Below are 18,319 nucleotides of genomic sequence, written 5' to 3' on the forward strand. Positions count from 1 at the left end.
CACCCTGTCTACACCCTGTCTCCACCCTGTCTACACCCTGTCTCCACCCTGTCTCCACTCTGTCTCCACTCTGTCTCCACCCTGTCTCCACCCTGTCTCCACTCTGTCTACACCCTGTCTCCACCCTGTCTCCACCCTGTCTCCACCCTGTCTCCACCCTGTCTACACCCTGTCTCCACTCTGTCTACACCCTGTCTCCACCCTGTCTCCACCCTGTCTCCACTCTGTCTACACCCTGTCTCCACCCTGTCTCCACCCTGTCTCCACCCTGTTTACACCCTGTCTCCACCCTGTCTCCACCCTGCAGGTCAAATATACTGAGTGTATTTTATTTTTCAGTCTAATCGCGTCACATCATGAGGAAACTAACAGTTTGTTTTTTTGTCAGTTAGTTACGAAACACCTGTTCGTTACTGGGTGTAAGTATTTTGTATCAATTCATCTCTATGTAAGAAGTTATTAATTTAGTAACTCTTAAATCTCCATAATGCAACTGGCTCCTGATTTATTTATTTATTTCTGATCAATCTGTTAAATCTTTCTGGTCAGCTTTAGTCTGACACTTCCTGCTTTAAAAAACATGACACATCAGCTCAATACTAAACCTGTTGTGGTCCTGTTTTCTCAGACACCTGGTCTACTGTATCTTTGACCTTCTGCTGGAGTTCCTGGTCCCTGAGTCACCTGAGGACGACTTCCAGAGGAGCCTGCTGCAGACCCTCTCTAAAAACCCCGAGAAGCTGCTGGCCTGAGGAGACGCCCGTACATCCCGCTTTAAACGTTTCACCGTCCTCACTCGCCATTCACCTGTCATAATGTGCTGAAAGGCAGCGTGACGTGGAGGCCGCTCCCGCTCCTCTAACGTCCCGCCATCAGAGTGTAAGTGATGGTTTTTCCGGAGACACTGACCCCCCCCCCCCCCCCCCCCCCCCCGCCCCCTCGTTAAACCCCTGAGGTCAGTCCTGTGTCTGATTACGTGTTGATGTGTTGACATACGAGGCTCTTGAACGCGGCGTCCTGTTTACACACACACTTAAACACACTACATTTGAAGCAGCTTTAATTACATGAGAGCACCTGGTTTGTGTTTGATCTCATGCAGATCTAAACATGTGGCAAAGCTTCATCCGCTGTCCACATCCAGCCTCTTCCTGCCCGGCTAAACTCCCCGGCTTTGACTAAACTCACTTCAGATGGTTTTCACACTCGGCGCTCGGGCCCCTCCCACAGTCCTCACACCTGTCGCTCTGATCTGGAGGAGCAGGATTTGCTTTTTCCCGCCAACCTTAAATCAGAAAACGATCTACGGGGATTAAGCGTCACTGTTCCTCTCCTCTGTTAACCCGTTCTTCAGGATCCTGCTGGATCTGTGTAGAGCCACATGTGATTCTGACACTTCCTCAGTCTGAGCCGTCCTGAGGGAGTCTGTCTGTGACGTCACCGTCATCGTTACCGACCCCGTGTGTTGTCTGGTGTGTTCGGTTGGTGGGAACAGTGTGTGTGTGCGGTCTGTTAGCCTGGTGTCTGACTTTCACGTGGGAATCGAACACCGTCCATCCACCACAACCTCCTGCTGACGTGGACTTCTTCTCTCTTCATTACTACGTCACCGCACTTTTTCCCTTCGCTCCTGTCGCCTAGCAACAAAACTATGGGTCATAATAACTTGCTACACAGACGAACTAAATCTGCAACACCTGAAACCACGTTCGAACAGTTGATTCAATGATAAAAAAAATTCATATATAATCCACAAAAACTCATCATGTCTTTAACACTGCTTAGAGCCGGTTTATTAATTCAGTGCTTTATCCCTCTGAGGACCATGTGATCATGCAGCCGACTCGTCCTTCAGTCACCAGAAACCATCTGAAGAGAGTCTTAGTGTCTCCACCACACGGCCCACAGTCACTTCAAACGTGTCGTCCAAGGTTTTTGTGCTTTTGAAATTTGCCTTAGTCTCTTCTTGCCTTATTTCACGGAGGTAACACAACAGATTGAAGGAGTTATTGTGTTGATTGTGATACTTCTTTCGGAGTACAGAGTCAAGTAGAAGGTTATATTGAGATAAAGATGGTATTTTCTCATCTAAAATACAGATGTATATTCAGTTAAATCATGTTTTGATGCCAAGTTTGAGAAATGTTATGTTCGATATTGTAAACAGAAAAAAAAGTTAACTTTTAATGTTAATATCATTCCAGTGTTTTGCACTTACAGCCTGGTCCAGTGGTCTCATCTTTGTCTTAAATTCCCTTTTTTCTTTCCAGTGTCTTAACTTGTAATTCAGTCTATTTATTGACCTATTTATTGATTTATTTGCATGAAGTACAAAATAATGATTTACTCTGGATTCTGCCTGTCGAGGCGACTGGATGAGGTTTGGTGCAGCTGTGGTGTAACCACTGACGGCGATGAGCAGCCGGTCTCAGCTCTGTCGTTACAACCGTTAATGTGTTCATTGTGTCAGATTGTGCCGAGTGTCGCAGCTGTTACAGTTCTTATGTTGTTATTTTTTTTCTCGTTTATTCTAATGAAGGAATTCCATCTCTGTTGTCATGCCGACACCGCACATATTCACCCGCTTATAAACTGCTGCCGCCGAGACAAAGACGTGTTTGCTCAGTATATAATTATAACAAGAACATTTTCTTGCTTTAACAAGAACCTTCTCGTGGTACAATGACATATTTTTCTAACCTTTTTAAAAAATATATGTAGGAAGTGGAACAGCCAGACAGGGATGGATGGTGAGTGAGCTTCTGCAACCTGATGCGATCTCTCATTCAACACAATCGACAACGTAATCAATACACTCGCCGTTAGAAATGGGAACCTTTGAGATTTTAACTTAACATATAAAACCCACAGGTAGTGGTACTTCAGCCTCTAGTGGCAGAAATGAGTATTACAAAAACAAATACTTATAAAAATCCTGACATTTGTTTTCCTCACAGCCAAAATGAGTTTTACAAAAAACACAAAACGCTTCCTGAATCAAAAACAAAAAATGAAAAAGAAAAATCATGAATCCTGACTATGTTTTGCATCTCAGGGCTTCTAAATAACATGATATAAGACAGAGATATATCCGTTTAATGAGATGTTTCTTGTTTAAAAAAATACTTGATATGTAATAACCACAATATTATGTCAAAATAACATGAATAATAAATTGTTAAAACATTAAAATGTTCACGTTAAAACAACTAATTTTACTCGTTACAGCAAAAACTGAGCAAACTAAATGAATTTGTCCTCTGCTAGCATTACGCTGCTGTAATTATCTGCTTTAATTAACATTTAATGATAAATGATCCAATTTTCATGGAATATATTTCGACCAAATGTGAAGTAGAACAGCAACATGTTACAGACACTGTGTATATTTATATATGTGTGTACGACACTGTACAGCTGCACTGTTGAATATAATCCTGTTGTGTTGTTCTCTATCAGATCCTCGTCTCTGTGAACATGTGCTCGTGTTGTTCATGCTGTGAATCTGCTTCTCTATTGTCTCTCAGTCTTTTAATCATTTGCTGGTTGTTCCTGAGCATATTTGCAAAAAAAACAAAAAAAAACCCAATAAAGTTACCAAACATGATTTATTAAATCTTCAACTGTTGTTCACACTCGTTATTTTCTTGGCCCGAGGTGGTTCGTGCATTTTACAAGAGGCTGGTGAGCTGCTCGGTTATTTTTTATGAGATTTCACTTTAAATTTATCCCAGGCCTTTCTCTAACTGTCTGGAGCCTCACCAGAATCGTCCTCCGCCTCTGTCAAGGTCACTGTTGCGTTCCATATTATCATTTTTTCACCACTCTGTATAGACATCTTACATTTGCCACGCTCTGTCAGCTCTCTGCTAATTTGCTGTAGCCTGCAGACTCGTGATTCGCGTCCAACAACAACAAAAAGTGTGCGGATGAAAACCTTTAAATACCCCATAATAAAGATCAGACCCATTTCTTGGAACAGTTTCTGTTCAGCTCCACTTCTCTGACAACAAAGGAGGGATTTTGGGAGGGGGGGAGGGGGAGGGGGGCTACTGGAGGGCAACTTTGCATTGCTGAGAAATCCTCATAAATCGGATTTGCAGATAAAACTGTAAGCGACACTATGGATTAGTCGAGCGCTGAGGGATACGGGTGAATAACTGTGATCTTGATAGTGTTTTTGTTGAAAATGAACATTGAATAAATTGGATTTCTTTCAGTTAAATATGATATTTCAGTCCTCGTCTGACTCCTGACTCTCCTGAAGTCCCTGACCTCCGGAGCCTCAGTCCTCGGCTCAGTTGTTTATTACTTCAATTAATTTAAATTTGATTCAGAAAACGTTATTTGATGTTCAGTCTGTCACGACCAATCAACAAACATCAGAGGTGACCGGGATCTAAAGCCACAGGTTGTCAGAACTCTCCACTCTATGTAATGTATTTGCTTTTTTCTGGAGCTTTTGATCGTATCACACAGTCCTCTTCAGTAGATGGAGTTTGCTCAGCCGTCAGTTGAATCTTTCCATTATTTTGAGACCTTGGAGACAGCAGCTGTCAAAACCGTTTCCACTCAAAGTCCTCTTAATTGGATGTTCTGGAGCTTTCGACCGTATCACATGATGGAAAGTTTATAGAGGCTGTTTGTACGTTTTTTCTGCTGCTGAACGTGGTTTCTCGCCGGGAGCAGGTGGTGCTGATTGTTGCTTGACAAGAGATTCAGCCGTTGTTGTCTTTTTTAATATTAGAGGTTATAATACGTCCTCTGAGCAGCGCTACGTCTTCAGGACAGATTGGAGGCTACATTGAGTCGCTAGCTGGTTAGCATGCTAACTTCAGTGGAGGAAAAGATGTGATAGAGACAAGACTTAACATGGGTGTTGCTTTCCACCTCTGGAGACAGATGTTGGTGAGTAAAGGAATGAAGTTTGATGCAGAACTAGCCTGGGTAAGTAAACAGCTGCTAATGCTAACGTTAGCTATGTAGCAATAGCAAAAACTCTGACCAACAATCCAAATAATAAAATCCATATTTAAAAGAATACAACACGAGAAGAAAATATTTGCAATTTCATTAATAAATGACTTAAATTAACTGCTTGATTATTATTATTATTATTACTACTGTCACACCGTAGATTCATTTTCTATTCGTTTACTAATCAAATAGTTTTTAGCTCCAGACTGAACTCGCTCTTGTTCTCCACTTTCAGACTTCCTCAAATAAAACTGGTGGTTCAGCTCTGAGCTGTGAAACGTCACAGACAGAAATAGAAACAACCTTAATGGGACATCGGAATTTATTTTATCCCATGAGAAGTTATATATTAGTGCGTATTAGTGAGTTAAGAGAGTAGAGGAGCCAAAAAGAGAGAAAAAGTGCCAGTAACAGCATCAGTTCCTGGACAGTTGTCCTGACTGACCAGTGGCCTGTGAACGGCGGCGTCACACAGAGGATTAATGAGACCTGATGCAGGTCGTTTTAAACACTTGAAATCCTGGATTTCTCCCTGTGTGGTAATTCTCTGACTGACTGAAACACGACATTGGACTGAAATCGCTGCTTTGGCAGGTCACCATTCAGTAGCAGGGGAGCTCTGGGATCCATAAGTGCATAAATACTGTGCCCCCCCCCCCCCCCCCCCCCCTCTCCAAAACAAAACAATATTGTTTAATTAGATGAATAAATGCAGTGAGAAATGAAAATAAAAGAGATTCCCAGTGACATCAGGACCGTCTCCTCCTTCACATGCCTGAAGACATCGTCTACAGTGATGGAGGAGGAGGAGGCGTTGACTTCACATCGTCCAAACTGACAGTGGCTCAGGCAGGAGGCCCCCCCGCCTCCCGCCTCCCGCTGAGCACGCTTTGTGTTTCGGGGGCCGGGGCGACCGACCTCCAGCCACATGACCAGACACACCCTCAGTGTCACTGTAACAACTGCACCCAGGGAGGTGGAGAGCTTTTACCTACCGCTGCTGCTGGCATAGTCTGAAGAAGTCACAGGTTGCTATGGTGACAGCTCAGCCCAGCATCTTTATTACTTTAACACACCATCTAAAGAAGAGTAATGAAAGACTTGCATGTACGTGCAAGTTAAATGTTCAATTTTTAAACCAACATGGAGAAGTCTTTAAAAAAGCTCCGAAAAAAAATCTGTTTTTTTTGTTGATGATCATGTGACATCGTTGAAAGCTCCAGAACAGCTAGTAAACAGCTGAGAATCTCTGAGACCAGATGATGAGTTGTTGTCATTACAGTCACATTAGCCATAAACAGCAAATGCTTTTACTTTGACGAGGCCAGTTTTAAAGCTAGAAAGGACTCGTGGTCTCTCATCTGTGTGCGCAGTCTCTTCAGGTTAAAAACATATGACATCTCCTTGTATAAATAACTTGTCGGGGGCCCCAGGGTGCAAATTCCCAAATAAATTTCACAAAGGCCCCTGGAGGTTTGGGGCCCTGCTACAGTTACCTACTTTGCAAAGTTGGTAATCCAGCCTCAGTCGATGTCAACTGCAATACCAACAACTATTTAAGGGTCCCATAAAGTCTAAAGGTCTGTGTCCATGTGTAGTGTGATTATAGATCAGGTCTAGCTTCTATATTAATACTGTGAAAGCATCAAAGCCTCAGTCCACAGAGAAATGCACACAGCCTGTATTCAGAAACTGAGCCTTAAAACCAGCCGTCAGGACTTCTGGAACTTTGTGATGTCACAACAAAGCAGTCACCAAGCCCCGCCCACCTGGACCCACCATCCAGACCTTGCAGGATTTGGTTTCTCTGAATATTTTTACATGAAATCTGCTATATTTTTAAAATATTTTTAATATATATTTTCAGGCAATCAGAAGAGAGGCTCAGAGCCTCCTCTCTTCTGATTGGCTCACCGATCTGTTGTTACTAGAGCTCCAGAGAGAAGCCTGAGAGAGGAGATGTGAAACTACACTGAGATGGTTTTTATATCTTGTGATGGATCAACACTTCAAAGAGAAATAAGGGACCTTTAAAGGTGTCTTCTTCCCGTGTCCTTGTTTACATCCATGTTCCAAAGTCATCTTCTTCTTCTCTGCCTTTTGTTGGCACATTGTGTTGATCAGTCTTGGATCAATGTGTCGCATCAACCACATGCACTTGCATCTCTGGACACCTGCAACACACAAGTGAAACCCACTCGTTAAAAAAAACGGCTCCATGATACTAGAGGTCAGAAACACCACAGGAAACTTTCATATCAAGCTGCTATTTTAAAGCATGACCCCAAATATGTTTGACCTGGATCCCTGAACGTTCTAGGTGCTTTAGTGCGTTAGAGCCGGACAGAAAGAGACGTCAGGCAGGAGAACATGTCGTTAGAAACACAGCTTGTTCTGTAACTGCTCGTTGATTCATGCTTTGGTCTGTAAAATTTCATAAAGCGGAGAAAAATGTGCAGCGCAGCTTTCTCCAGCCCAAGATCATGTCTCGTTCTGTCAGAGGAAAAAAAAACAAAATATTCGCATTTACAATGATATAAAACAGAGAAAAGCAGCAATTCCTCCCATTGAAGAAGCTGGAACCAAAGAGTGATGATGATTTATGATTCTGAAAGGAACTTTTTGGAAAAAGGAAAATTGTTGCAGATGAATTTTCTGCTTTTTAGACATTTTTTTTCTTCTTTTTGGCCTGAGATGATTTTCTCATTTATACTAATGAAAGAACCTTTAATCATTTCAATTCATCTGAAAATGTAAAACTAACCAAATATGGAGATGCATGGTTTTAATTGTTTTGTTTGGAAGGACATCATTTTGTTGTGAAGGCCTGACATGAACAGAAATGCCAAATTATCCTCAAAAATACATTCACGTCTGCTAATGAATATCATGTGATGTGAATGAAAGCTCCAGAACAGAGACTAAAGGCCCAGTCAGATTAATCTAAAGCAGATTTATTTCTTTGTTTGTGTGTTTAACTAAAGTAAAAAACTTTATTTGCACTAATTCCCACAGTAAACAACAACATGTAGAGACAACAGCCGGAGCGCTGGGTGGCTGCAGCAGCCTCACGTCCTCCTGACCGGCAGCCATGTTTTGTTTTTGTTTTTTTGGACAGTAAATGAATTAAAAGTTTTGTTTGACATGAGTGTCAGCGTCAGCCTGCAGCGGGTTTACATGCAAACCACATGTTCTTTGTCCTGCGCAGGTTATGCAACCTCCTCTCGTCACAGCCCAGTCTCTGCTTGTTTTCTGGAGACGCACTCCACCATTCACTCTCCCTCGAACTCTTGTTTTCTTTTCTTTCTTACATAATAAAATGCAGACCAGCTCTGAGCACATACATGTTGGAGCCGACTGCCCTTTAAAGGACAAAAACCTGAGAGGACTATTTCTGGAAGTCTGATTAGCCGTTTCAGAAAAAGTAAAAGAGAAAATCATCTCTAATGCCACGAGACGTTTGGAGTCGTTCCTTTGAGAACCTCAATGTGGTTCTGACATCTTGAAACAAATAAACATCACAGAAATCATCTCAGGACACTGTGGCCAGACGGAGGAAAACAACCCAGCAGAGTGTGGTCTGCTCTTCACAATCAATCCGTCCAAAAGGGTTTATGCAAATTCTTTCTCTCTGCTCGCTCGCTCTCTCACACACAGACACACACAGACACACACAGACACACAAAGACACACAAAGACACACACACACACACAGAGAGAGATCACTGGTTATAGCAGAGCGAGCACAAAAACAAGAACTGTCTGTGCTTTTTGATCTGAAGTTTTACTGCTTTTCTTTACCAAGTACATTTTAGTAAAACTGCATGAGAACCTTCGTCTGATGTTGTGACAACAGTCCTGAAATTAATGTAAAAAAGAACCCGTCTGTAACAACATGCAGATCGTGTATTTTAAATGAGATTAGGGCAATTAACTGAAGAATCTGCTGTCTAATGTAAGACCACATCATTGTCACTGTGCTGCACTACAGCGCCTCCTAGTGGCTCCTAGGTGAAGTAAGAACTGCTTTATTTGGAAAACACCTTTTAAATACAAAGTAAAAAATGTATCAGTACTTAAATAAAATAAATAAAATAAAAACAGTTTCCCTCTCTTCCTGCATGTGAGTCATTGTCGTTATCTCCTGGTGCTTTTCTTTGTTCTCATTTTTCAGTTCTTGTTGTTTCACCCTCATTTTTCTTCATTAGAATTGTATCATGATGCTGATGATTATTATTGTAGTCAAATGTATTTACTGATCACCTTTATAGATCAGACTGTGCAAATTACTTCACAATAAAAGACAAAAAGAGAAAGAACATAAAAGAGACAGTAAAGAAATGCAACAGGAGACAGTTTCAAGGTTTAAGTTAAATTTCCATCTCTAACTTTTCATGTTGTCTCAGTAACATCTGGATGATCCAGTGATTTAGCACATTTCTGGGAATGTGTAAAAACGTGTGAATCCTTCACCTCTAGATGGCGACGCAGCCAAACTGTTGACTCAGAGTCAGTTTGTAAAGAGACCACCAGGAGGCGCCACATGACAACGTAACAGTGATGCACCTGTTACTGCTCTGAACAGGAAGCAGAGCTGCTCAGGATCACATGCGTCTTCATTATCAGACGCCACAGTGACAGTGAGGACGTCTGTGGAGGGACAAACAGCAACTGGATTTCTGCTCATATTTATAAAGACGATAAATATGATGATGACGATTCAATTTACTGTCAGCACCAAGTTTGTTTTGCTTCAGTTTAAATGTGATGAGTGAGACATTAAATCTGTGTTGTGGTTGTAAATAAGATGAATAAACTGTGACCCCATGTTAAGGAATATGCAGGAGAGAGAGAGAGAGAGAGAGAGAGAGAGAGAGAGAGAGACAGAGAGAGAGAGAGAGGAAGGGGTTAACTCCCAGTCCAGCCAGTTGTTTTCTGGTTACCATCCCTCCGCCTCGCTGTCGCAATGCAGCCAAAACAACATCTACAGCTGTATCTCCAACCACAACCCTCATCTACCCAATTAACCCCCCCCCCCCCCCCGCCACCTGTTTCACAGCCCTGTGCTGTATTTGTTGGGCAGTGTGAAGCTGGAAATCAAACCACAAACCAAAGCAAACCTCTTTAAAGGAAAGCTGCTCCTGCTGGAGTCAGACAATGAGGTCATGGTGAGTAAAAAAGGCGGGAAAACAACGACCTCCTGTCAGTCGAAATAAAACAAACAACTCTATTTCTACAACATTACAACATTCATTTATTCAGTTGTTCCCTGAATAGACCTCAACCTCATGTTTCAGACACTTTTTCAACATCCATAAGAACAATTATGGATTTTTTTTGGCAGGTAAGAAAAAAACAAAACACCAGTATCCACAACCTGCCAGGAAATACCTTTTATTATCAAACACAAAAATATTTCCTTGTAACTGTTCACAATGTCCTTTCAGGGAAGGCCTATACTTCCATCCATCTATCCACATTAAAACTACAATCACTACTAATTTTTACTTTCCTGTTTTCGCTGTCGACGTCCATTTTTTTACATTTTGTAAACACCTCCATCTATTTTTGTGACTGAAACCATCTTGTAACTTTTGTCAGACAGCTGACCCTCAGTTTTCTCACGGTGTTATCTGTAATCCACGACTGAAGTTCCTTTTTTGGCTCCTGATTTGGAGTATAATAATCTTTAATAATTTCCAGCAGCAAAAAGTAGAACCAGTTTGATCTGCTGTCTTTTCTTTCTGCCTGTTCTTTTGCTTTTTAACAGATGATCTCTCTGTATATCCTTGTCTTCTTTCTCTTTGTCTCTCTCTCCATTAATCATCCCTCAGGCTTCAGCTGGTTTCTGAGATCTAATCATTCAAGGGGGAATAGCAGGAACACGCCGGGGTCCTAATTTGAATTGTGTAGATTAGATAATCAAAGACAGCCTTTGGAAAAAGACCAGACCACCCACCCATCCATCCATCCACCCATCCATCCATCTATCCATCCATCTCTCTACGGGTCCACACTTGGGGCCACGGCTCGAATGGAAGCAGCTGTTTTCATCCCTCTACCTATTATAACTGCTGGATATTTGAGAGAGGGAACAGAATGAGTTTGTGAGATCAATGTAATATCTCTGGATATGATTTATGCAAAACACAAGGAGGTTTTTGTTCTCCTGCTTCTTTCCAAACAAGAGATGATGCAGTAAAATCTCATCTCGGCCTCTGGGAGCGCAGGAGGCAGCGACTGCTGCCGTGAGGATCCTGTAGGAAACAATATGACCTTTAAGCTGAAGTGAGTCGAGGCCTCCGGAGGATTCACACCAACCGAATCATATGATCTGTGGTCTGACGTCTAGAGACAAAACTGTTTACTCTTGTTTTGAACTGAATTCTGTGTCTTTTGCTCACTTTTATTGTAAATCACTGCATCAACCTTAAAGTTCATCGACATTACAAAAGGAAATATCAATAAGCGTAAAGAGGAGAACTGAGCTGAGAATGTTGAGAAATGCGCTTGTTTTCCCAACCACATCGTGTTTCAAAGGCAAAGCAATGATTTACAATGAAAGTCGAAGGTTTAAGGTCTCAAAGGGTTTTGATTTCATGTTTCTATCTGTATCAGAAGCTGAATAATAAAGGTTTTAGTGAAACGTCAAAATCAAATCACAACTTTCCCATTAATTTCCCATCAACGACGAGTTGATTTGTCACGTTACAGTGTCAGAGGTTTGTAGCCTCTGAGTGAAAATACAAGCTGCATCAGATGTTTATTATATGAGAGTGTTTCCTTGTCTTCTCTGCCACACCTACAGGTCCTGGGTTAATGACCGTCTGCAGTATTTTTGTTATTACACACATTAATAAAAGTTGTAGTTGTATTGATGTAAGTTGTCTGTGTCCATGTTATTTCTGAGGCTGTGAGCATAATAAATTTTAAAGAGTTAAAAATCCATATCAACTATGATCCTACTCAAGCATTCACTTCCTGTTCTCTGACCTCTACCACTGGTTTCAGGGTCTTGCTCAACCACTAATGGCAATTGTAAAGCCACTGCATTCTTTTCTTCGGAGCATCAGATAAGAGCTAAAGGCAACTCCGGAGCAACGCAACACACACACACACACACAACACACACACACACACACACACACACACACACACACACACACACACAGAGGTTACGAAGACACGAACAACATTTATGACCTTTGAGTATCAATAAATCACAGCACAGTCATTCTAAGACATTAGTGTAATGAAACACACAAAGGCCATCACTGAGAAGATGAGCGGTCAATACTTAGCCTCCCAATTGGCTTTTACACTGGACAGCTAATTTATGACTTAATGACACTCTCTTAAGACGAGTCATAACTCTGAAGAGGAAGAGGACATGAGGGGAAACTGCCCTGAAAACATGCATCAGTGTTTTTTACTGTTCCAAGCAAATGATGAGACAGCTCATACAGAAATGTGATATACATGTCCCTACATCAAGAGTAATTTTGCCGTATATTTTAACCATAAGGGGAAATATTTGATCACATCCACTTCAAGGTGATGCATATGATAACATAATGTAGTAAGGCATAAAAAAAATCATAAAATTGTGACGTATAAAAACATAGTATAATAAAACATGAAATGTCACAAAAATGTCATAGGTTCATAAAGCACAAAAAGTTATAAAAACGTAATAGCATGAAAAAGTCATAGTACTGGTAAGAAATGAAATGTCGTAATGTTATATTAAAGAAAGGCATGTATGAACATTTCATGAAAGCTTCATAGTATATTAAGGCATAAAATTAAAGCATTAAAGCATAAAATGTCAAAAATTTCATTGTATACTAAGGCATAAAAACATCATGGTATAGTTAAACAAAAATGTGAAAGTATAGTTAGGCATAAAGATGTCATAGTATATTAATGCATAAAAACATCATAGTATACTCAAGCATAAAAAAAAGGCATAGTATAGAAGGCAAAACATGTCGTAGTATTGTAAAGGCATAAAATGTCACCTGTGCTGCGTCTCCTGGTCTCTGGGAGGGAAGACAACTCGCTGTTTCTCCTGCTCTGTCTGGCAGGTGTTGCCATGAGCTTGGAAGTACTTGGCTCTGGCTGAGGATCAAAAATTAATTTTATGTTTGCATGAATGATAATACACAATATATTTAATCACAAGCTCTGAGACACACCTGCATGTACCTGGGATGAAGTGGTTAAGGTGGAAACCAGAAGGCTGACCCCGCCCTTTGTCAGTCTATCAGTCTCTGTGTACAGCTGCACCTGCTGGGTCCTGAATGCAGGTGAGGCAGCTCCTCTGTGTCTCCTTATGTCCTGGATGCAGAGAGAATCCAGCAAAGAGACGTCCAGGGTGACGTGGAGATCCTGGATGAGGAGGGTCGTCTCCTCTGCCCCATGTGTCCTCCTCCAACAGTGGAGACTTCACTCCTCCCAGGAGATCCTCTGGATCATCTTGGCAACAGTCAGGCCGAGCATCCTGCGCTTCCCCTCCAGCGAGGACCGCTATGCCTCAACGAGACGGCAGGCACCTCCGAGGATCCACCTCGAAGATGCAATGATCTTGTAATGAAATCATTAAATTCATTCATCAATGACCAATGCCATTATCATTATTATAATTTATTGCAGCTATTATATATCATTGTTAGCTTTATACTTGTTATCAATGTTGTCATTATTTTTACAATTATTCTGTGTGGTTGTCACTAATAAAGAAAAAAAATGCTAACGCTAGCTGCTAATGCTAGCTAGCCTCCCCACTTGTTTAGCAATCTTATGAAATCATTAAACACATACATCAATGAAAAATGCCAACAATCTAGCTGCTAATGCTAGCAAGCTAGCCCCCCCCCACCCCACCTGTGTTCTGTTTGTCCCTGTTTCACCAATAAAGATTTAAAAAAAATAATGCTAATGCTAGCTGCTAATGCTAGCAAGTGAGCCCCCATCCCCCCATGTTGTTTGTCCCTGTTTAACCAATAAAGATAAAAAAAAAAAAATGCTAATGCTAACGAAAACGGCGGCTATCTCGCGTCCCCATCCATTTCTTCTTTTACAGTGTCTTTGTTCAACCTCAACACTGATCATTTCTTCAGTTTTGATTCAGACTTTCAACAAATAAAAATCTCTTCGACACAAGTGCAATTGTTTCACATACGCTAACTTGAATTTCTCATGTTGATTTATTTTACAGGTTTACAAAAGGTTGATTTACAACTACAAACACTGGAATTATTTGTGAACATCATTTTACAAGCTCAAAATCATTTTGACCCTAATTTGAGCCTAGGTACACACACACACACACACACACACACACACACACACACACACACACACACACACACACACACAAAACTAAAGCGAACAACAGGTTTTTAAAAACATCTGCTCACTAATACACATCTCTCAGCATAAAGCAGGTATGTTACATATTACATGGTTGTGGTTTAACTGGTTAAACTCCAACAACAAATCAGACACAGCAAGTTTCCAAACAAGTATTTTAATTGTAATATTCAAGCCAAATATATTAATCACATCCACATTGTTTTCTGATGCATTTGATATGACAACAACTTAAATGTAATAAACAGAATATCATTTTAACTCATCTTGAATGTTAGACTATGATCTGTGTGGAAATGCAATTACAAACTACTTTTGACTTTTAACCTTGAATTTGTCATGCAGATTTATTTTACAGGTTAAATGTTGATTTGCAGCTACAAACATTGGAATTATTTCTTATGGTCACTTCACAAGTTCAGTCATTTTGACCCTAATTTGAGCCTATATACATGTATGGGGTGGAGTCATGTGCACGACTTACCGTTTCTTGCTGGTTTCTGGCCCGAGGTGGATTCTGGATCCCTATGAAAACACAAAAGGAAAAATAAGGACATGTCAAGCAGCTCCTCTTTTGACTATGAAATGTTTGAGGCAGTCCAAGGACTTCAGAACATAGATATAATCATCCACTTAAAACTCATTTAGCATATACTGTAATAAAAAGACTGAATAAATTTGAACAAATGATACATGTACATGTGAAGAGTTTGTAGAAGATATTCATATATAAATAAACAAACTTATTAGTGGTGAGGCAACACAAAGACACTGGAAGAGGAAAAGCTTCTGTTAACGTCCGTGTACACATACAAAGCACAAAACTGTAAAACTTGGTGCTCAAAGTGAAATACTGCAACATTCAAATATTAAAAAAATAAAACAATGAAAAAGGATACTACACGACTATGTACAGAAGTGTTTTAGAATGACAAAACTCCTTGATGGACAATGTATTAACCAACATTAACGCTGCACATTACACTAACGCAGATCACTTAAACTGGGTCACGTGTGGAGAAACACAAACCAAACGTTGTTAGATTAACGTCGATTAAATTCACCTTTTTATTGGACTTTGACTCTAAGACTGAACACCTCCACGGTCTAACCCAGGTTGACGCAGGTTACCTGCCCAGCGGGGCCAGGTATCGTTAGCATAGCAATGGCTAAGTTATCAGCTAACGCTAGCACTAGCCGGCTAGCTTGGTTAGCAAGGTGCATCTTCACCTGAACTGTGATATAAACAGGGATGCTAATTTTGGCTAGCAAAGAAATAGACTTAAAAACTAAATGTACTTACAGGAAAAAATTGAAACGCCGACTCCTCTGATTGTCAGAACAACTGAACACAGAACAAGACATTTTTTAGGCAAACAACATGTTGGAGCTAACTTTGATGAACTGAAAACACAATAACAAGTCAAATGTCCGACACATTGCTCTGATTTATATCCGGAATAACAGACAGGTTCCCCTGTGGGTCAATCACGCTGTAGCCAGCGCTAAAAACACTCTGCTTTAACGTCTATTAGGAAACTTCAAACTAGCGATTCAGACCATAAACACATAACGAAAACGTTTACTGTGGTAGTAAATCAAGAGACTTCAATACAATCGGACTTCTTTTTGCAACCAGTGGAGTCGCCCCCTGACGGTCATTTGAGAGAATGCAAGTTCTGGCACTTCCGCATTGGCTTCATTTTCCAGAACCGGAGTCGACGTCCATTTTTACATACAGTCTATGGTCTGTGTCTGTGAGCCTGTTTAAACCCATAGGTATTAATAAAACTTTACCATACATTATTAATTTTTTATATACTATATTTCCTACAAAAACAATATTTGACCTAATTGTCGGCACTATCCTGCAAAAATATCAGGTAAGAAAACATTTACTCTATTGTTTTGGTGACGTTGTTTGAGTTCATGTCGTTCATTTCTGATTAAATAATGCTACAGACAGATTAACAAATATCTTTAAGTATGTATGTTTATACTGCGTCAGTAACGTGTGTTAAAGTGAAAAGCTAACCGCGATTAGCGCGCTAGCCAGAATAGCATTTTTTCAATGTATTAGTGGCTAATTTTATTGTGTGTTGCTAGTATGTGTTAATGTTGTCAGCTGGTTTAAAGCTTAAACCAACTGATGAGAGGTAAATAAGTGAAGTGAATGAGTAAAGTGAAAACTGTCTTGTACACACTTGTTCACTTAGAGAGGACCAGGAAACACACTGAGGAGCAGAAGCCTCCCGCGCAGCTACCGCTTGGTCTGGACTGTTGTCTCCAGCCAATCAGTTCTAAACAGCATGTAAACAAATGCTGAATCAGTGAAACTTGCTATAAGCAGCAGAGAGCTGTGGGTGCTGGAGCAGAACTGGTCCGTGTAAATGTACAGCAGGTAGTTAGTCACTGTAATGAAGAAAACAACAACATTAACTGTAGGGCTGGGACGATTATCCGACGTAATCGACGTTGTCGATTATAAAAAATTATTCGATGTGGAATTTTAGTGTCGACGTGTCGTGTAAAACCACACAGGGTAAATGTTCATAGAACAAAACCGGAACTTTCTAATAGGACCGTTTATATCCATCGTCTTTGGTTTACCCGGATACAAGCGCAGCGCACGGACTGGGACAACGCGGTGACGTAATTGAAGTCATTGACTACGTGAATGATTTGCGTCTGTGTAAATCTATTTGAACAACATGGTGGCGTCTACCAGCAGTACGACGGAGCAAGTGGAGCAACACGCGGCAAAAAAGGCTCGTACACGGTCCTCCAGAGTTTGGGAATACTTTAATCTTGACACCGACAGTGCGGTAGACTGCAGACTCTGCAAAGTGCATCTGACATATCACTCTAGCACGACAGTCATGCACGAGCACATAAAGAGGAAACACCCTGGTGCAGCGAGTCAAGATGTTGGACGGGGCAAATTGTTATATTAAATGACTAACTGGAAAATAATTGCAATAAAATTACTGTTAGGTTAATAAAAAATTAAAAAAAAATCGTTAGATTAGTCGAATAATTGAAAAAATAGTCGCTAGATTTAATCGTTTAAAAAATAATCGTTTGGGACAGCCCTAATTAACTGTGTTCAGACAGAGCAGCAATAAACTCTACCGGAAACAGAAACTCCAGAGACTGGCGAGGAGACGCTACAGTGACGTCAGCACGTAAACGGTCACTCACTGCTGGTAATGAAAGGTGATGTACTCTGAGTAAACGTGTTATTGCGCTACATTTTTAAAAGGGGAAGAGGAGGGTAAAACATCTTATATGGGGATGATAATAATAATATATGATAAAAGTATTAAACAACAACTTTAGGCTGCCAGGGAGCCAGTATCATTTCCCAGGTGAAAACAGCACCAAAAGCAATCAATTCATTCCAGTCAGGCTCTTTGCAGCCTGTGCACACAGCTGAAAATTATTAATATACACTCAGTTGACAATTTATTAGGAACATCTAGCTAAAACTGATAAAGTCTAATACAACAGCCCTGTAATAAATCGTCCTTCATGAAGATTATACTGTTTATACAGAGGTGTTTCTGTTATTTAGCCTATGTTTGTTGATATAAATGGGTTGGACAAAAAAATATAAAATAATAGAAACTTAAAGCCATGGTGAGTGTCTTTATGTAGCAGTAGTTTTGTGTTGGCATCATTTCCAAATATCTCTGTCTCTTTGATTACTAATAATCGGAATCAGCCCTTAAAAATCTGTTGATCCCTATTGCTGTTAGTCAATTTAGGCTGATTCTGTCCTTGATTAATTAATGTGTTGTTCAGTTAATACCAAGCAACACACCATGAATGAATGAATCCAAGTTTATGTCCAGTTCTATGTGCTTCTATACAGTACATAATATATACAGTTCATCATATTATTTGCCTTTTTTAAAAATCCTAGTAAGTAACATACTGCTCTGATCATAGGTGCTATCTTCATCTC

General features: G+C 40.5%; 1 protein-coding gene and 1 long non-coding RNA gene across 3 annotated transcripts in view; one reads left to right on the forward strand and one right to left on the reverse strand.

The window, feature by feature from the left end:
- snx19b (sorting nexin 19b) overlaps positions 1-2,022 on the forward strand; it is a 37,750-nt gene extending 35,728 nt beyond the window's left edge. Inside the window, exons 14-15 of one of the 2 annotated variants that reach the window (XR_008827330.1) lie at positions 629-879; positions 1,103-2,022. Coding sequence is in view for 1 of the 2 variants with exons in the window: in XM_056374363.1 (XP_056230338.1) it covers positions 629-752 (124 nt within the window). In the remaining variant the exon portion in view is untranslated. Of the gene's footprint in view, positions 1-628 lie in introns of both variants that reach the window. The other variant, XM_056374363.1, reaches the window with a different exon arrangement.
- LOC130167855 (uncharacterized) overlaps positions 1-15,993 on the reverse strand; it is a 33,922-nt gene extending 17,929 nt beyond the window's left edge. The window contains exons 1-5 of the long non-coding RNA XR_008827331.1: positions 15,656-15,993; positions 14,837-14,877; positions 13,186-13,563; positions 12,999-13,098; positions 7,006-7,151 (exon numbers count right to left, since the gene is read on the reverse strand). This is a non-coding gene — a long non-coding RNA (uncharacterized LOC130167855). The remainder of the gene's footprint in view (positions 1-7,005; positions 7,152-12,998; positions 13,099-13,185; positions 13,564-14,836; positions 14,878-15,655) is intronic.
- Between the last annotated feature and the right edge of the window lie 2,326 nt (positions 15,994-18,319).

The sequence above is a fragment of the Seriola aureovittata genome, chromosome 4 (genome assembly GCF_021018895.1).
Source record: "Seriola aureovittata isolate HTS-2021-v1 ecotype China chromosome 4, ASM2101889v1, whole genome shotgun sequence".
Taxonomy (NCBI): Eukaryota; Metazoa; Chordata; class Actinopteri; order Carangiformes; family Carangidae; genus Seriola; species Seriola aureovittata.